Source organism: Zosterops lateralis, assembly GCF_965231275.1.
Source record: "Zosterops lateralis genome assembly, chromosome: 9".
NCBI classification, from domain to species: Eukaryota; Metazoa; Chordata; class Aves; order Passeriformes; family Zosteropidae; genus Zosterops; species Zosterops lateralis.
In genome coordinates this window covers 29,266,442-29,287,344 of record NC_139769.1, presented here as the reverse complement: position 1 = coordinate 29,287,344, position 20,903 = coordinate 29,266,442, and the positions used below count along the sequence as shown (strand labels likewise).

At 49.6% G+C, this 20,903-nt stretch overlaps 1 protein-coding gene across 2 annotated transcripts in view; it reads right to left on the bottom strand.

Moving 5' to 3' along the window:
* The window catches only part of PBX1 (PBX homeobox 1), a 128,397-nt gene that overhangs the window by 22,380 nt on the left and 85,114 nt on the right, over window positions 1-20,903 (bottom strand). For both annotated transcript variants that reach the window (XM_083867434.1, XM_083867435.1), the window contains exons 3-5: window positions 4,875-5,119; window positions 1,614-1,804; window positions 540-675 (exon numbers count right to left, since the gene is read on the bottom strand). In XM_083867434.1, coding sequence (XP_083723560.1) covers window positions 540-675; window positions 1,614-1,804; window positions 4,875-5,119 — 572 coding nt within the window. The remainder of the gene's footprint in view (window positions 1-539; window positions 676-1,613; window positions 1,805-4,874; window positions 5,120-20,903) is intronic.

The window sequence follows — 20,903 nt, the reverse complement described above, 5'->3', positions numbered from 1 at the left end:
GCAAGTCAGGGAGATGTCATGTTCTGCAGCACAAAGGTAATGACTGAGAGAAATGACCCTGAGAAATCCCACCCCACTGAGCACAAACTGTAACAGTTACACCCAGATCCTTCCAACCACGACTTGCCCATTCTATCTTATCAAGCCAAACCTGCACAACTCTTCCTACTGCTTTTAATCCCTTGAAGAAAGGATTTTCAGATCAAACAAGCTTTTCTTGCAGGCCAGGCCAGCACTAATTCCTTGAGGACACTTTGCCCCTGAGTGCTGCCACATCATTTCTGTGTTGCCAACACCTTGGCTGCACACACTGCTCCATGGAGCTTTCATACCTCCCAAATCCACTTTCAGACTTCCCTTTTCCATCCATGTCTCCAATCTGCAAGTGCCATCTGCACTCCCACCCACTCTCACTAACTTGCACTAAACTGATTTAATCATTAAATGCTGGACACTGGATATGGCTGACTGCTCTGAGGTCTGGAATACCCATCCCCATGCTGAAGTTTCCCACTGTTCCAGGCTTTGGGCCCTCTCACCTGTGAGACTGTGATGCCACATTTCTTGGCTAGCTCTTCTTTGGCTTCCTCACTGGGATAAGGGTTGCTGAGATGAGAATAGAAATACTCATTCAGGATTTCCGTGGCTTGCTTGTTGAAGTTTCGTCTCTTCCGCCTTCACGTGAAGAAAGAAGGGGAAATAGAAGCAAAAGGAAAGGGAATGAGCCCCAGGAATCCAAATATAGAATGCAATTTTAGATACTCTTGAGTTTCCCACGTTCCTCCATCCCCCTTCTGCTTCTCTGAGCATGGAGTGCAAGACTCATGGCTAGAAGCTTCTTATCTGCCCCTTGCTGGTGATTGCTCTCTCAGCACCTTTCAAGGCAAGCAAGTTTCCATCTCAAATATATCACTGTGTCCTCCAGCTCACAGCTGAGCCTGAAAACTGGCATCCAGCTCTTCCACCTGGGAAGGTGACTCCTGACACCTGGCTGTCGTGACCAAAGACATCAGTGCTGCTCTGCAAAGCTCTGTGCTGAGGAAGCAGAGCTGGATATATCCTTGGGGAAGTCTGTTCCATTCACACCTAGGCATTATTACCTGTCTGCCATCTCTTTCCTTGTACCCCTGGTGTAGCTGCCTCTCCTCCCCATTGCAAGCTACAGCCCAAGTCGCAGTCTGCACCTAACCAGCTTGGGAAATGAAATAATTTTACAGCAATTTGAGAATCTGGGACAATAAAAACAGTGGGGAAAAAAATGGGAATCTAGCGGGGAGAGGATGGCCTGGAGGATAAACTTTCATCCCTAACTGAAGTGCACATTTTCACCACAGAGGCTTGCTGCAATATGCCACAGGATTTCCTTCTGCCACAGCAAAACCAGGATGTGCAATTCCCAAGGTACAGCAGCGAGCCTCAACAACGGATGGTTTGAATTGCAGTCCCCTCCCCTGCTGAGCCATAGACAACTAAGGGATAAAGGAGGCAAAAAAACCCTCTGGCTCAAGAAACGTCCCTTCAGCTGGCCCTCAGCTTACCCCAGAGCCCACAGCCCCGAGCAGCAGCCCTCCCAGAGCCGCAGACACCGCGGGAAGGTTTGGTGTGGGGCTCACCGTGCGTCCAGGAACCGTGAGCGCAGGATCATGACGGCCTCGCACGTGCTCTGCTTCAGCTGCATCTGGATGGAGCTGAACTTGCGGTGGATGATGCTCACCATCCGCTCAATCTCCTTGGGCGAGATGGGCCGGGTCCGGCTCTGCTCACGCAGCAGGTTCATCACGTGGGTGGTGAACTCGTTGCACGCCTGGGATGGCAGGAAAAGCAAAAGAAACCCCGGGATGGGAAGGTCATTCGGCGGCGTCAAGGATAGGACAGAGATGTGAGTGCAGGCCCCACTGGCTGGGGCTTTTCAGAGCAAGAACGTGCTGCTGCTCAGGGGATGGTGCCTTAAGATTTTTATATTTTTCAGATCATGTACTGCATTAGTGTGTAACTCTGAACTCCATATAGAGTGTTAGTTACCTCTCTTCACATTTTGGTCACACAAAAGAATCTTTCTAGGCCTTAGATCCAAGGACATCCTCTGCCTCAGGCCCCAGAAAGTACAAACGAAAGTGATCTGGGGAGGTAGCAAACTAGGGGTATATGACTTCACTACCTGAAGCTGTAATTGGAGAATTAACCCCTGATATGCAAATAGACCAAACTTGTATCTGTCTGAAAAACTTGTAACCATCATCCATTTTGGGTGTAGCCCCTTGGGGAAGCTTTGTCTGCCCTTAATGTACCTGAAGGCCCTTCATTGCATATATCCACTTTTACCCTTTTAACTTCACCTGGCCTCTGCTTATAGCTAAGCCCAAAATAGTCATCAGGGAGAGAGAAATTCCCCTGGTCTGCCAAGCACGGGGCACGAGAGACTCCCAACCAACATGCTGGGAAAGACAGGAGTTGATTTCTTTGCTCTCAGGGGGATCCTGTATGGAGCTGGGTCAGATGAAGCCCTAGGATTCATGTAATGCATGAAGTCCCAGCCACTGTTTTCCTGGTTGTGACTGGAGAAGCTGTAGATTTATCTGAGAAGGACCATGAACCTTTTCACCACTGCCCCTCCTCCTGCAGCCTCACCATGTGTCCTGCAGATCCCCTTGTGCTTCACAGAAGCAGCTCCTAGAGAGACATGGCCCTGCTCCATGCTCTTGGCACATCAGGTAAGAAGTAAATAAGGGTAATAATTAAAGCCTGAGTGAGGCAGGAGTTCTGACAAATAAGGGCAAGCAGGTAACAATCCCAATTAGTTGGCTGCTGGCACAGCACTGTCTGGCTGCTCTGCTGTCCACATGCTGTGCTGTGAGGACAGGGCAGTGAGAGGAGCCAGGGGACAAGGGAGGGGTTTTGAGGCCAGATCAAGGCTACTTCACTTCCCTCTCCCTCATCCCCACGAGCACCTCACCGGCGTGATGGGATCCTCTGATTCTCAGAACAAGCCCCAAAAACCAGGGGCAGCACAGTGATGGCTGGAGAAGCCTTTAGTGCTCCTGGGATGTGAGTGGCTGCTCTGGGAACAGTATCTGCAGCTCCCACCCCACGATGGGGAAAAAGGGGCTGGCAGGGGAAAGAAACATTGGATTTGTCTACTGGTGGCATGGGCTTGGCTTGCTGTGTCTTACCCCACCCTTCCAAGCTGAATTCCCACCATGGCTCAGACCCAATAAGGAGACCTCCCCAAGGCCAGCAGAGCCCCACCAACTGCCCATCCCGAGCTCCAGCTGCTGATTCCCATCTCCCAGGGTGAGTGCTGGCTATCACAGCTCTTAGATGAGCATCTCGTTGCTCCCAGACACCCCAGCAATTTCAGATCATCTCCTCTTGGCATGAAATACAGAGCAGTAAAGGCAAAATCACCACTGAATGCCCTGCTGACTCAACAGCAGCCAGAGATAAAGCCAGGGGCTGAGTTCCCAACAGTTGGATTGGAGAGAGTGGGAAGGAGGTGGAAAAACCCTGAGCCCTGATGTTGCAGGACTGTGGGTGATGGTTCCAGAGACGACGACCAGCACAGTGACTTGCAAAGCCACTCAGTGGCAAAACCAAACCCTGTAAATGGGTTGTGAGAAGGAAATATGTGGCCCATCCCACCCTCTGGGCCTGGCTAAAGGCTCCTCTCACCTGGGGGTCTCTTCGAGGAGCAAAAGTGAGCAAGAACACCAAGCAAACCAAACTTCTGCCCGAGGGGAGAAGAAGCAGAAGGTCCTTCCCTGAAGCCTGTCCCTGTCTGTGCCAAGGGCCTCTCCTTGGGCTTGGGTAGCAGAGGATTGAGGTGTCTCTACCCCCCTTCAGCCTGCAACATGATCCCTGAGTACTCTCCACTCCCACCCATGTGGGATGGCTGAGGCTCCTCCCTGTCCCTCTGCCTCAAGGAGGGACAGCAAGGGCTGAGGAGAGTCACCAAAGGTCATCCTTCCAACCAGCCCTCTGCCTGCTCCCTGCCTGCCCTAAGGCTCTGCCAAAATGCCTCTCATGGCACGTCTGTGCTTGGCTGCTCCATTATCAGAGCCCTGCTTGGCCACTCTGGCTCCAGCTCTAACCCTGGGGCACCCTTCCCTCAGCTTGGCCAATGTGGCCATGGGGGTGAGACATCCCCCAGCCCCACCACACATCCGGTTAGCCAGGTAAAGTGGAGGCTTTTACTAGCCCTAAACCAGAGATCTGAAAGCCCACCTGGCACCTGGCCCCTGGCAGCGGAGCTTGTCCTGCACCCAAAGAGGTGACCTCTCTTGCCCACATCCATAAACCATAACCTTAGGGTAGGAACCACAAGGACAAGGTGCACAGCAGCCAAGAGAGGTCTGCAAAACATCTGGAAGCACTTGAAAGGAATTGGTTTTGAGCATTGGCCTGCATACTTCTTCATGAAATTTGTTACCAATAGCTGTGTTCATGACCCAAGTAGTTTCTGTCTTTTAAGAGTAATTTACTATGGAAAAAAAGATTGATTGTTTTTCCCTGGAAAAAGAGCTTTTTGGGCAGAAAATATATTCAAGGAAGGTTCTGATTCAAGTTTTCCTTGGACAGTTGTCATCACTGAGGCCAGCATGTCAGAGAGGCCTTTTCCTCCATAGGGCCAGTTCTGGGTGAGACATCAGGGAAGGAGTGAAAACTGAAAATCCAAGGGGCAACCCATGCCAAGACTATTCTCACGCCACATCCCAGCACAAAACCCCAACCCTCCCAACCGTAAAAAAAGCACGTTGTCAGCACCCCAGCACCCAGTGCCATTTGCCCACACATTCCTAACAACAGATGTCAGGAGAGATCCAGGCTGTGCAGACCCCGGCCTCGCTCTCCTGCACCGCCACGAAGGAGCCTGTTACCTGCTCGTACTTCTCCAGCTCCGTGTGGTAGATCTGCCGGATCTGGGAGAGTTTGGCTCTGTAGTCGGAGTGCTCCACAGAGTTGTCAGAGCCGGCCCCTCCGGAGGCAGCGGCGGCGGCGGCAGCGGCGGCCGAGCCCCCTCCTTTCTCGGGGCCCGCCACGCCCTCGGCCAGGAGCATGTTGTCCAACCTCATCAGCTGCGGGTCTGTGGGCTCCTCCTCCTGCGCCCCCCGGATGCTCAGCACTGCAGGAGACACAACGGGGAGAGGAAAGCCTGAGTTACACCTGGGGCTTAACTCAAGGAAGCTCATCCCAAGCTGGACTGACCCCATCAGCAGCGGTTTTCTTCCTTCCCAACAGGTTCCCCAGCAGGCATCCTGATGCTCCAAGTACTCATCACCAAGTCTGGCTTCACTCATCGCTATTTGGCTTCCAGGGGTACTCCGGCTCCCTGATCCTTTCCCTATATTTTCTCCTCCTTCCCTCAGGACAGAAGTAGGGCAGAACTGGCAGTGAGCTCACCACAGAGCTAACACTATCTGCTTGAACAAGCAGCAAAACTCCTAGCAACAGCAACCAAAAAAACCAATAAATGTACCCCTGCCTGCTGCCAGAAGCGATAGGGACCATATCCCGACTCAGGCATGAGATGGGGAGTTGGAAGTCTCTAGGCCTGATCTCATCTTGCTCAGGGGTCCTCTCCTGTCACCCAACATGTCATTTACATCAACCCCAGATGGCAGAGAAAGACGCACAGAGCCCAGGGCTACTGTGCCTTGGTTTCCACATCTTGCAACATGGACTGTGGAAAGGGCTTGAAGTCCATGCTTTTAGCCAAGCACTGGGAACATACACAAAAAAATGTATGAAATAGATTTTATCCTTGGAAAAATCCCTTCTCTAAGAATCCAGTTATTCCACTGATGTCTAAACCATACTGAGAAAAGGAGCAACAATGAATTAACCCTCCCAGAGTGACTTTTCGAAAAGAGAATCTTCCTCCCATCTTTGTGCTCCCTGCCTAAATTACTGCTCCAAGTGAAAGTTCTCCTGCAAGGGCTTTCCTGTAAAAACAACATGGGAGTAATCTCAACAGCTTGGGATGTCCCATGTCTGAAAAATGGAGGTGCCCTGTGTGCTCCCCCCATGTCCCATCCATGGTCTGTGTTCAAACACGGAACGGTAACATGAGATTTCCACATGCACACAGGCACAGCTGCATAATAAACAACATAAATAAAATAAATCCTTGATGAGCGAATAGAAAAAGGCATTTCCTAAGGGAAAACAATTGTATTTCCCCAACTCATCTTGCACAGGGGCTCTGAACACACACACCACCCCGTGAGCACATCCAGAGCTGGGAAATGTTATGTGGGTTTTGATCAAGCCATGCCCGCTGACACCTGAGATGAATTTGACCCCCTCCCAATTAATGGCACAAACAAGAGCAAGTGATTATTCCTGTCATTTAAAATAATAATAAAAAAAAACAACGTAGTGGAAGATCCATTAGCAATAAGAAATAAAATCACAGCAGCTAGAAAACCCCAGCAACCACCGGGTATGGTCTTCCCCACTTTGCAATAAGTTCAAGATACAGATATTATCAGTATAAAATTGAAGTAAAAGACCCTGTTGAGAGGTTTGGTTAAGACTAAAAAGAGCTTTTTAAAAAAACCTCAAAGCCTACTGAAATTACTATTTTCAGGACATTTCACTCATTCATTTAATTTTATTCATACATTCAGATCATGAAGTTATTCATTCATGCATTTATTGGCATTTTCTGTGATTAAAATATGCACTGTCAACAAAGGTAGGAAGGTGGGCAGAAAAAAGCCCAAGAACAGTAAAACTGGAACTAATAATAAAGAATTCCACGCTAGGGAGGATCATTTCTATATGGAGGAATGAGGGCAGAGTGCCAAATTTGAAGCTGAGCCCTCAGGAGACAAGACCAGCATCTCCCCCCACCACGGGAGGCTTCCCATGGCACCCAGCCATGATAAATAGATCCAAGGGGAGCGGACAGATTTCATCAAGAAAATGGTTTGGGGTCTATGGTCCATAAACTGAAATATGAGGCAAAAGTAGCCAAATCCCTTAAAAAGAGAAGAGGAAAGTTGACAGGATGAAGCAGGGAGAGAGACTTGTCATGAAAATAAAGAGAACAAATTCCTATTCTTCCGGGACAAAAAATAAATAAAAATCAGTCAATTAAAGCACATCAAAAGCCCAAACACAAAAAGGAAAGCAACACAGGTTAAAATAAAAAACAATTTAAAAACACCTCAAATAAACAAATCAAAAGCAGAGTTGCCAAAACAGGCGCATCTGGATTTCAAAAGAGAAATATTTTTAGATTAAAAATCTCAGGAATCATTGACCTGACAGGTAGGCACGAGTGATTAATTAGTTTATGTTTAGAGAGCTGCTTCCTGATGAAAAGTGCTGTGTATTCCTGGGAGCTTTATTTCTGTGCCACACGCACAGACCAGCACCTGATGGAGGGGATGTGTTCCCCACAGCAGAGACCTGAACCCAGCCTGGGCTTGGCTGCTGGCTCAGAATAAAGCCTGGGAGTAAACAAATGGAAGGGCCGATGTGTCTAAGCAGAACTGATGCTGCTGATTTATCCCTGAAAGGCTGTGCTCAGCCGAGGAGAAGACAAAATGATATTTAAAAGCTCCTTTTTTATCTTCCCAGTGCTGGACCCAGCTCTTACACACCTCCTGCCAGGATGCCTAGGATGTTGGGCTCCATGGCAGCTCCCACCCTCCAAACTGCCCCCTGTGATGGGATGAGGCTCTGCTGGCTGGGGGGTTTGGGATGGCAGCACCCAGCCTGTAGTGCCTGGGCAGCTGGTGGCAAAAGAACCCTGCTCTCCCACCGAATTAAAACAGAATAAATGAAGCAGAATGATCCTAAGAGGTCCATGGGGCTACAGGCATGTAGGCATCCTCAGGACCCCCCATTTTCTGCTCCTCACTAAAGAAAGGGAGGGGGGGAAAGGAAGAACAAAAAGAAAGATAGCGACTGGCAGCTGGGGTGGAGGAAAATTCCTTCAAGACTTTCTGTCCTTGGCTGCTTTCCTTTTGGCTCGGCAGCCTCCGGAGCCGTGGTGCTTGCCACTAGATGGTGCTGAGCCCTCGCTCAGGTCCCCTGCTGATCAAAATGCGTTTTCAGATATAAATATATACACACACAAAAAATAATTATATATATATATGTGTGTGTGTTATATATATATATATATATATATATATGGGTGTGATTTAAAATTAAACCCAAGGCATGCGCCCTGTCCCTGCAGCAGCGGGAGCACCAGGGCACCATGGAGCCACCAGCCTGAGGTCCAGGCATGATCACCACCAGGGTCACAGAGACCCACTCCAGCAGCTGGAGAACGGCTCCCAGCTCCCACACTTGCTCCTTCTCCCTTCTTGAGGAAGAGATCACAGCCACAGGGTGCAGAGGACATGGGCACATCCCAGGCCTGGGCTGGCTCTGTGGTGTGGCTGCAGTGCAGGACATGGGAAGTGGTGGCAGGATTGATCTCAGATGGGTGAGAGGGAATTGACCTTGCCTCTTCTCCCCAGGTGAGAAGAAAAAGCCAAAACCAGCTCCTTGGCTCTTTGCGTGCCCTGCAATTCAGGGACACAGGCTGGAAAGTGCCTTGAGACACCAAAGCTTCTAGATGCTCCAAGATGCTTCCCGCAATTGTCTCCAGGAGCACCTGCAGAGCAGCCAGCTCCATGCTCACATGACATGAGCAGCTAGCACCCCACATGTCCCCACACCTTGGCACCTGTGACCCCTTGGGCCACGCAATCTGAGGTACAGCCACGCTGGGAGGCACAAGGCAGGAGAAAGAGCACTTGCCAGAATAGACACCATTCTGGGTATGGCCTGGGGCTGTGAAGATACCTGAGAAATCCACAAAGGAGAGTACCAGACTCCTCTGGTACTCTGGATGACTCCACCATCCTCAACCTTATTTACTCCATTTTCCTGGGAGCATTTTTCCAAAGGAATCTGAAAAACACAGGAGCTGAGCACACAGTCATCTCTCTTCTCCAAGGCCATGCCAAAATACTTCCACTCAGCAACTCCTTCCTTCTTCACTCCTTCCAAACCCTCCAAATTAGAGGTGTGCAGACAACAAAGACAGAACTACATCACAAAGGCAATCAAACATGCTGGGGGTGATGGCAGAAGCTAAGCAGGAGACTGTGGCTTAGCAGTGCAACAGCAAAGGACCTTCCAGCTCCATCTTTATTCTAGAAAGGGCAATTTATCCCACTGTGGTCAGTGTCTTCAAGCTGAGGAAATGTGGGAAGCCGGGCCAGACTCCATGTACTCCCCCACAAGAGGACACAGGTGGTGAGACATGATGCCAACCCAGGTTGTGACAATGAAGAAATCATTCCCCCAGAGCCAGCACGGCTTTTTCTCTGCTGACTTCAGCAGCCAAAAGCAAGGTCCTGCAGAATTTCTGTGACTGCCTGGTTAAGATTCCCTCTGATGACATGAGCTGGCAGTTCCTCTGCAGCCCCATTTGCTGACACTACCAGCCAAGGGCTGGACCTGGTGGCTGAGCACTTAAACAAACCCACCCTACAAAGAAACCTGCTGGGTGGTTTTAATGAGTTCAGGAGGAGTGCTCGCCCTCCTGCCCGAGCTCGGCTGCTTCTGGATGGGTTTTATCATGGTTGTTTCTGCCCATCCCCAAGTTGCTGAATTGCCTTTCCAGGGGGACATTTTAAAGGAGAAGGAGATTTCAAGTAAATGATTGCAACTTATCGAAAATAATGTGCTACTTAGCATCGGAGACAAGCATCCTGGCAGGCAGAAATGGGAAGCGGTGCTGGAGCAGATGGGAGTAATTACGTTGCGATTTTCAGAAGGGTTTTCTTTCCTGCCTCCACTGTGCCTAAGATGTACTGGGAGGCAGGAACAACCCACTCAACAAGGGAGTTTTGGGAGAGGCGGACAGACAATTCCTCTCATCAGGCTGTGAGGGGGCCATAGGTGTCACTTTCTCACGGGGAAACCAGAGATGCCCACCACTAGTGGAGCACTTCTGGCTGCTCTCTCTGTCCTCTCAAGTGGGTGAGGATGCCTCCTCCCCCACCAAGGCACTCATCTGCCCCAACAACACCCAACCCAGCCACCAAGGTGTAGCCCAAATCCTTTCCTGGAGCAGTGGCTGCCCGTGAGGGGCACAGAGACAAGGAAGACGTGGCAGTTTCTCCCTGGGAACCCCAAAACTCCTGCACACGCCCACGCAGCAAACGGCCCGACTTTGAAACACACCTGTGACATAGTTCTCTTCCAGCTTTTTGGGATTTAAATTCGGCAACATTTCCTTGGGGAGACCCAGCTTCAGGAGTCACATAAGCTCAGTGGAAATTGTTGGGTTTTTTGAACATATTTTTTTACAGCTCCAGGTCTAAACAAAAGCCAGCAAACACAGGGACAGTGGCGACACCAGCAAATGCCTCTTCTAACAAAACCAGTAACTAATCACCTTATTTTAAGCCTCTCCTAACAAAACCAGTAACTAATCACCTTATTTTAAGCCTGTCTCAGTATTCCCTGGAGCCTGAGACTACATTTGCAAAGGCTGTGGATCAAAAAACTGAACTTGGGACAAGAATACTCCCACCTGCCACATGTCGGAGGACAATTACATGTTCAGGGACTGCATCTTCCTTGTACTCGTAAGGTGCAGTCACAACCAAGTCAGGAGAGCTGGAGTTTGCTTCCTTGGCTGATCCATGATGCCACAGGCCTGAGTTGCTCTTCCCAAACTTTCTCTGTGCAAAGAAGTTGCCAGACTCCATGCACCTATTTAAACTAGGTTTTTCTTCTATACAAGTGTATTTGCAGCCTACTTTCTTCTGAAACAGCAAATCTCCTACAGCAAGGAAAATGCAGTCTTGGATCCTACCACAGAATCTTGGAATGGTTTAGGCTGGAAGAGATCTTAAAGATCATCTCATTCCAACCCCCTGCTATGGGGAAGGACACCTTCCACTACCTCAGGTTGCTCCAAGCCCTGTCCAGCCCGTGCCAGGGCCTCATCACCCTCACAGTGCTCTCTTTAAACACAAGCTGCCTTCCAATTCCAATGCTCAGATGAAATGAACTCCCAGAGCTTTGTGGAGGTTACTAAAGCATCCCTAGCTGGGTGTTCACACTGCCAGGTCAAAGGTCTGCGTGGCACAACAGAAATCCCTCCTTGGCAAAGCACACAGTGTCCACCTTCAATGGGAATCATTGTCTTCATAACAAAGGTGGAGACCTTCAATGTCAAGTAATCACAGGAGTTTTAAACCTTGGTTGAATATATTCACCATGTTTACAAAAAGCCACTGAGAAAATCAATGTCAAAACGCAATTACCTATTTCTAACACAAATAGGAGCTGGAATTTCTAAATACACAGACACACACCCTTCCGGGGAGCAGGAATTAAGAGAAGCTCATGTGGTTTTTTCTTACAATTGACATTAAAGTTCCCCTCCTCACACCAACCTTTCCAAAACTTACAAATGGATGAACAGATTTTTGCTCAAATTTTCCAAAACAGGCTGCCGTGAGATGAGGCATGGAAAAATTCAGCTGGCAAAATGGCTTTTTTGTGCATCTACTTATTTATTTATTTCCCAGCAAAAGGAGGAACTCTGTGAGACTGATGGGCCATTTCTGTCACCAATTTTCACTGTCTAAAGCCATAAAATAAACCAAAAATCCTAGTAACAAATCAAGAGGGAGGCTTGTACCCATAAGCACTGCAAAGCCACCCTGGATCATTGTAAACCCACCTCTTTTCCCAACACAGGAATGTCCTTCAGGGCTCTTTGGAAACAAAGCAGAGAGATGCTTTTAAATGTGGAGAAATGTTCCTGTAGTCCATAAAACTGTGATAAGATACTCCTACAGAGACAGGAGCAAGTCACATCAGCTCAGAGTAACGGTCCATGTAGTCCTAGAGGTCAGCTCCAGCCATAGCCAACAAGCCCAAGTGGAGACTGAGACAAGGTCAACAACAGAAGCATCAGATGCTCGGGGCAGCAGCACTTCCCCCAGACCCCTCCTACCCATCACCACTTTGGAAACTTGCATCACAACTCAAATTCAGATCGATCAAAAATGCTCCCTGAATCAAAAATGAAATCTCCTCCCACTTCATTTTATCAATTTCCTCTCTCTCTGTCTTTCTTGTTTAAATAAAAATTTGGGTCAATTTCAAACTTTAAAAACATAACTTTGAAAAATAGTAACTGCCCATCTTGGTGGGGTGGAAGTGTCCAAATTATTTGCCGAATCCAACACAAATTTTTAAAAAATCAAAAAACAACAGGCTGCATTTCCCTCAAACCTTAACTCTGCGGTGTAGGAAACAAGAGAAGGGAATTTATCACATGCCAAAAAGTTTCTCAGCTCCCAGCAGCAGCTCTCCATCACTTCAGGAGGATGCAGCTTGGATGTGCCACGGAAGCTGCAGAAGAGAGACACTTATTTCACAGTGCTGGCAAAGAGTCTGCACCAGTTTTCTCCTAACCCCATCCTAAATGCCAATTGAGTTGCCATAGCGAGCAAGGATCTGGAAGCAAAACGATCAAAAGATCTGGAAAATTATTACTAACATATTCTGTGGAAAAAATATCACCCCCCCCTCCCCCCCCCCACTGGACTATGATCTAAAATAGCTGAAAAAATAAAGCACAGTGTTGCTGTGATTACTGAAAACCAGATTCTCGTGAAATGTGACTCCATGGGGAAGCTGAATGAACACAGATGAGCTTGTCTTTCCAGTCCTTCCCTGTATCCTGCTCCTGCTGGCCAGTTTAGCTCATGGCCAGTAGTTGAGCCTGGTATGGAAACTTCTGACACCAGCCCCACATGCCCAGTTATTGCTATGGGTTGACTGTGGTTCAAATTTTAATATTTTCTGTTTTTCTCCTTGCAGTCCTGATGCCAAAATCCACGTTTTCTCGTGGATGCTTTGCTGCAGGCTGGTGGGCTTGGGCAGCAAGACTCCCCAGCTGGAATTTTCAAAGCTGATGTTATGGGACAGGTAGCACCTCCTGCACCACACACCGTTGAGCAGAGCGTTTAGCAGCAGAAAACAGGCTGCAAGTGCTTCCACATATTAAAGACAAAGCAACCAGAGCCTAACACCCCACCAATGGACAAACCACCTCCTCCCCTCCCACTCCCAGCAGCTTCAAGCCTGCCTCTGCCATGTCCCACAAAGCACAAACCCTTACAGCTCCACCTAATTAAGCACATCAGCTTCCCCCAGTAACATACTGCTAACAACCCATCACCCCAGCTCAGTGGGCTCAACACTGTCTTACTGGCACACTCTGTCCTTGGAAGAGCAGGGATAAATTCTGGCCATGCACAGGTCCCCTCCCCAGCCCACTGAGCACCTCACAAATCCCCAGGCCAGGCTCATGGTCTGAGGAAGCAAGCTGATGCTGGGGAGCGATGCTGAAGCTGGCTGGAGCAATCCCACACTCTTATCTCACAAAGCAGTTTTCCCTTTCCTAAGCAGGGCAGGATTAGCAGGCTCCAGTCAGAGTTCTGAATCACAATCAATCCCTTATCTGCATGGGCAAACCCAGTACCTCTCAAACTCTCCAGCTGCACTGACCACACCATAAGGGAGAGATGGTGCATGGCCATCTCCACCCAGCCTCCTCCACCCCACCACAGCCAGGAGCTGCTCAGAACAGCAGTGGCTGGAGTTAAAGGAAAGCAGAGTGGGATTCACCAGTGTTCTGCTGCTGGGCCAGATTTGAGCAGATGTGACCCAGCTCACTGACCACAGGCTGGCCTGGCTCAGGGGAGCAGCACAAACCCAGCTCCTCCAAGACAGCCTGTGCCAGGACTTCACCTTTTCCTGGCAGAGTTTGGGAGATGGACCCGAGTCCCCACTGCGGCACCAAGAGAACAAATGGTCACTGAGGGACAGAATAAGCCACTGTCCTTGCTCAAGGACATGAGGAGGACCTGGTGCTCCTCATGCCCGGAGCTGCCTCCCAGGCATGGACTTGGGGCTGCCTAAACCCTGCAGGAACAAATCAGCGAACAAAGGACAGGATTGCTCCCAGGTCAGGTCTAGCCATAAACCCCCTCCTCTGAACGCGAGAGAGTTGGGCTGGGATCTGCTGGGTGCTTTGCATATGAATTCTCCTCGCTGAAAAGAAATGGGTTCTTTGAATGAGCTGAATCTGTTAATGAGAAGCTGGGGCCTCCAGAGCTCCTCTGAGGACAGGGGTCCCACTTTAACTGCCCCAGGCCAAGCCCTGAAACCTGAGAACAAACAAAGAGAAGTTTTATCCCAGAAGGAAGCTGCCTTTCCAGCCTGCTCCCCTCTCCAAAGGTCATCTTCCCTGGACACACTGTCTGCAAAAGGCTGCTCGATGCACACACTGGCTGGGGGATCAAAGCCCTAAGTGAAAAAACTGGCAGAAGCCCAGGTTGAAAAGCTGCGTTTCAGATTCCCTTCTCCTGCCATCCTTCAAAAAAGATGACCCATGAGACTCCATCCAAGGAAAGCTGGCTTGGAGCTCGTCAGATGGCAATGTCCCACTCAAGTCTCAGGTTTGCTAAACACTCTGACAGTACTCGCTGCCCATTACACTAACGAGAGTGCTGCCACTCTGCTGCCAAGTTGGTGGCCTTGCCATGGGCTGGATTCAGGACTTTGAGCAATATAGGAAAGATCTTCCAGGTCTTGGAGCCAAACCATTGCATGGAATACACTCTCCTCTCTCTTTCTCTCTCCCAAAGTGGGCAGCACAGAACCACAACAGATCTTTACAAAAGCTGGGGACAGACAGGGAACTGCTCCCACTGCAGCGCACCCTGTGGCCACATCCTGTGCCTCTGCCGCCAAGGGACCTCTCCACCTCCCACTTACAGGCACGTTTTCTGCCCAGAAACACCTTCCTATTTCCAGCAGCAACATTCTGATGCATCACAGGAGCTGAGTGTGGCCCTTGTAACTCTTTTGCTCACTTGAAGGCAGCCTCATTCCCTGATGCTCGAAGGATGCAGCTGCAGGAGCAGTATATCCTCTTTTTTTGGTGAATGGGAACAAGAGGGAAACAAAGGATAAGGGATAACTATTAAGCAAGGATTCTCCACCCAGTGTAAAACCTCAGGGACGGATTTTGCAGTAGAAAACTTACGGCCCTGGCCAAAGGTAAATGGCAACCACTGCTGAGTACAAGTGGATGAGAAGTGCTACCACGGGCCACAGTCTCCTCTGAGGTTCAGCCACAGCCCAGGGTCTCTGCCTTGGCGAGGTTGGATCCCTGTTGATTCCTGACAGACAGGGTCTCCTGTTCCAGAAGTATTAGAAACCATCTCTCCACGCATGCACCTCTTGCCAGCCATGGCAGCAGGCAATTCAAAGCATTCTCCAGAAAAAATTTGAAAGCAAGTTCTACACTTACGAGGATACGTCAAGTGCAAAGCAAGAGAAGCAACCACAACCAAAGCTATCAGAAATCTCACCCCAACTCCTGTTGCATCCATTTACATGCAACATATCCACCAGTGGACAATTTCAGGCACCCACTTTCAGTGTTACAGATGACACCAAGATGACAGGACCAGACTCAGCCTCCCTGGAGCCTGGATTCATGTCACCCCTGGGTGGTTTTGAAGCATCACAGCTCTCCAGAACTACATGTTCCTTTTAACTGCTTGCAGACTTCCCTTACACACAAGGTGGAGTCACCATCCCCTGGAGGTGTTCAGAAGACAGACAGATGTGGCTCTTAGGGGCAGGGTTTAGTGGTGGAGTTGGCAGTGCTGGGTTAACACATGGACTCAATGATCCTGAAGGTCTTTTCCAACCCCAATGATTCTACAACCCTGGGGCTTTCAATGCCATACACAGATCCCACCAAAACCTATCCAAATGCTCCTTCTCCATTTACTTGGTTTCCAAGCTCATCCCACCACAGAGAGGCGAGATTTGCCCAAACCTAGACACCCCACCAAGCTCCCTTGGATACAGTGCCATCCTGAACCCAACTCTGCTGTGATCCAGTGATGGCAGCAAACAAAGGAGCACGTCCTCTACACAGTGCTCAGTATCTCGTGCTGACCTGCAGAGCCTGGCGTCAAACCCGGTCCTCGGGCGTGCCAGACAAAGCCCAACTCTTTGAGAGGCAACAGCCAGTCGGCAGCATTTTAAGGCCAGAAAACAGCTCTGAACGTTCAGTTCCTTCTTTAAATAGAGGCCCCTTCTGTAAACGATCTGTTTGGACAGGAGGGAGAGTGCTGCAAGTCCAAGCGCTTGTGAAATAGGATCGGCTGCCTTCGCTCCCGCTCCATTCAAAACATGTAGGGGGAAGAAAGAAACCCAAAACTGGCAAGGCAAGACAGGAGGAGAGAGTCCCCACACGTCCGCGCGGCTGGGAGAGTGCGAGACGCCAGAAAAATGGGGGGGAAAAATTAAAAATAATCAATTAGTGGCATTTCTGTTTCGAGGCGCCTGCGTGTATTTAATTATATTCCATGCAAGAGGCTGTTGACGCAGATTTCCGTGCTGTGGGGCGGTGGTGTAACGCGATCCAGCTCTGCCTTCCATCTCGGACAACCCCGCTCAGGGCTTCACCAGAGAGCTCACCCATCCCCATGGGCACAGCGGGCTCACACCCAGCCCCACCAGCCGGACACATGGACACGCAGCTCCCCCTGCTCCTGCGGGAGAGGCCCCGCCAGAACCAGCAAGGAGATTAAAAAGGGAGTAAAAAAGAAAAAAAAAAAAATAAAAAACTTTGCCCAACTCCGGCTGCGTCCCAGATCAAAGATCATCTCCAGCGAGGCCATCTGGTCCTTGTAAATGTAAAACCAAATTGAAAGCCCTGCCCTCACCTCCTCCGACTCCCTCAGCAATATTGCTTTTACCGGCTGGGATAGCCAAGGAGCTCGCAAAAGGCATCTGTATGTAATAGAGAGCCCCTGTGCAGCTGGGCTGGAGGCTTCCAACCCCCCTTTCTGTTAATCACCAAGCAGAGGTAAATGTTTTCTTTGGATCTCTAGGGGCCCTTTTATTCCTAGGCTCTTTGGGAAGAGTCCATGGCAGCGGCCCTGGGATGGAGGAGGGCTGTTCTGCATCCCCACTGCTTCTCTGTGGCTGCAGAGCAGGCTGGTGACCCTGTCAGCAGGGGCACAATGGGAGAGAAGACAACCCCAGCACGCCAAAAACCATGCACAACCCTTCTTGCCCAGCCTTAGCAGGCTTCTCCTACCACCATTGCTGGCTTTGGATGCAAAGAGGGATGCAGAGCCCAGTAAATAAACAGCTAGAAAGAGGACTGAACTAAGCACTTCCAAAGAGGGGACATCTGAGCCAAAAATTCCTTGTGAAAAATCCCACCACTGCCAATCCTAATACTCCAAGCTCGACTTGAAAGGCAAGCGGGATCCGCTATCGAGAGAAGAAAGCTACACTGGAGACGTCGCGGGCAAAGAAGAGGCAGCTTGAGGAATTCTTACCCATCAAGCTTTATTGTGTTATTCCAACCAAGCACAGACAAAAAGACAAATCTCAGCTCCCTACTTTCATTTATAATTGAACCCAGTCCAGAAGGATGGAGCAAGTACCATCTGTAATGCAGAGTGCATTAGCAGCCGGCAGAATGAAATATTCAAATTACTGTAGGCTACCTCGCATTTCAATGACAGGGTTACAAAAACCTGACTTGTAAGTGGAGATTGGACTGGAAGAACAGAAAGTTTGTTTCTCCAGTGCATGAATTAACCTAACAAAATGTTACTTTCAGGGAAAAAAAAGCACTTGCATGGGTAATTCTGCAACATATCCCAACAGGCACCAGAGAAAAAAAAATATTATTCCATTTCGCTATCCTAATTGATATGCTGTCCAGGGAGATGAAAAAACTCCTGTTAAAAAGGGCAAGGCTTTTCCTTTAGGCTGAGGACACTGAGTAAATAGATTTAGGTGTGCACAGCACTTACCAGCACATACAGGTCCCATACACAGGGATGAGGGACAGCAGGAATGTGCATCCCTGGGCTGTACCAGCGCAATACCTGCACAGGCTGCAGCCTTTTGATGTGTTGCACCATTTGAGTATGCAAATCACACCTTGATTTTCGTGCTTGTGCCTGTGCTGGGATCCATTCGTTTTGATATCGTTAATCAGGGCTGCCGAAAAGCCTGACACAGTAAGTGGCTGTAGCCCCTAGCAGTAGTCAAGATAGAGTGACAGGCTCCATTTAAGATGTCACAGCATATAATAAAGTGTAAAACTATACTTAAAATAAACGAGATAGAAACAATAAACTTGACTCTGGGTTTGAACTTTCTGGGAGAGCAGCAGAGAGATGTGAACACCTGCGTGGAAGCAGGCACAGGCCTGGGGAGGCTGGAGGGGACTGACCCCACCAGCCTGCTGCCCAGGTGACAGCAAGGAGACCTGCCTCTTGCATCTTTCAAAGGATCCCAGCTTCTCAGCAACCCTAACATGACATCCAGTCTGCATATGAGACATCTCTGGCACTTCTGGATATGGATATAAAGAAGGAGGAGGAGGAGGAAGACAAGGAGTCGTAACTGGGCTTTGTGAAGGGGATGGCCAGGCCATGACGGGCATGTGACTCCATCAAGGAGAACGCTGAAGGACTGAGCTTTGCTTCCAGCAGCTCCCCAGAGAAGGTGCTTTTTACCCACCTGAATGGAGATTGGGACAAGCCAGTCCAAATCACTCTTCTATCCTGGGCACCTAGGGAGCATCACCAGCTCCTGGCCATGCTCCCAGGATGTCCCTTCCTCTCTAAGTCCAGATGGTATTGCCATGACAGGATGCAGAAGCAGCAATGTCCTCAGCATCTCCATCCTGAGCTTGGCCACTTGCCCCAGGACCAGGAGCCACAGCAGATGCTGGAGCCCCTCCCTGGCAGGATGAGGATCAATCCCATGCAAGGTGGTACTTGGGGGGGGGGGAGGGGATACTAAAAGAACAAGCCCCATTTCACTTTCCAAATAACTTCTCTGCACCCCAAAACCTCCTGCGTGCCTGACAGCAGCTCTCGGTGCTGAGACAAACCAGTCGCTCTCTGTCCTGCTAAGCAGTTAAATTAGAGAGTATTCAATTAATAACAGCTGAATATTCTGTCACATTTAGGAAGATGTATGGTAAGACAAGCGAGTTGTGATGTCTGTGACAGAAATGATAAAAGTTCTCCCGACACAGCCTGGCAGATACTTGGCTGGAGGAGCTGCTTGCTCTCATGGACTCCAACGTCAGCACAGACACCAGGCCCAGCGCCTCCTTCAAAGGAGAGACACTCCAAATTGCATGGGGGAACTGCTGCCAAAATGGCTCACAGGCTGCTCCTGCCCTGGAATCCATCTGAGACACAGGGACAAGACCCTGGAGAAGACTTTGACCAAGAAAGGTCTGAGGAAGCGCCTGCCAGCTATCACGTGGCAAGCAGCACTCAGTAGAGGCTGAAACCCTCCCACGTGGCCTAAAGACCATCCTGTAATGCTCTTCCCAAGCTGCCTCAGTTTACCCTTCTGCAAAAGGAACCATGATCACACCCCAAGCAATCCACGCCATCAGGGAGCAGGGCAGTGCTGGCATGACACCATGACCATGGACAAGCACCTGCTGTCCAGTAGGACATTCTGCACTTAATGAATGGATGCTGTGTGCCCAGGGGACAAACACAAGGAGCAGTGCTTTTGAGGCTGCCTCCTTTTTTTCTGGGGGGTTGTTTTTCAGCGGTGTTGTTTGCGAACACAGTTTTGTTGCTAAGAAACTATCTTCATATTGCTCGGAGAGCAAAGACAAAGCAACCATCAAAATAACACCCTATTTTGACAGTAGCCAGATCATAACCATAAATGATCCATTTTCCCTGCTCTTCTGTATGCTCATTAATGTCATCTAAATACCATCATCCCACATATACCCCACACCCTATATGTTCACATGCACGGTGCTGGGACCCCATGTGCAGGGGGCTCCATTGCATCCATTCATCCCCAAGTAAAAGCTGAAAGAAATCAGACCCAAGAAGAGGAGGAGGATCCCCAGGGAGGCCCTACGGCTCTCTTCTAGGCAGGAACATGGCACAAGGTTTTAAGCAAGAGATACATGCGAAATTACCAGGAGAAGGTAAGATCTCAGCCACAGCAGATAGCACAGTCCTGGTCTGAGGAGAAATCTGTAGGTTTGGGGTTTGTTGGGTGAGGGGGGTTGGGATTGATTTTCTCCCCAGGGGAGAAAACGCAGGGGGAAATAAAATCCATTCACTGCTCAGTTTTCAGTATGTCTGTGCCTTTTGCTGCTGTTAGAGTGGGGAGTTCCTGTCACATGGGGGAAATTAGAGCACACTCTCACTATCACCTTGATATAGATATATATTCTCAAGCCAAGTCCTCAGGATCCTGAAAACCACTTTGCCAATGAATCCTCCTCCTAGGCCAGGAGGGCACCACCTTTGCTGCCAGAGCATCACTCTGGCATCACCCTCGTCGCTGCTCCTGTTGCAACTCGGATGGGTCCCATAAAAGCAACGTATTTGCCTCCCTCAAAAAAGGCTGGAAAATGAGCAAAGGCACATCCAGGGCGGCAGCAGCTGCAGGAAGGTGCTTCTTAGTCTGACACATCCAGCATCATCCAGGACAATGCACGAGGCTAAAAGGTTTGGTGGAGGCAGTGAGGTGCCCTACCTGCACCAAAAGCAAGAGGAAAGCCCATAGCATGTTTCCCACAGATCTGCTGATGGGCAGAGGGAAAGGCAGGTAAAAGATGAGGCTGAAAACTGCAACCTGTTGTGCCAAGGCAACCCTAAAGGGTCTCCTGTGTTTTAGCAAACTCCTGGTGTGAGAAAGGATGGATGTCTGGAGTCACAGCACAGCCACAGTGGCTCTCCCCACCCCAGCAGGGCAGCAAACATGGAACTGCCATCCCCAACCACCACCCCACCCCTGGCAAAAACCGGCTTGAGAGCAGA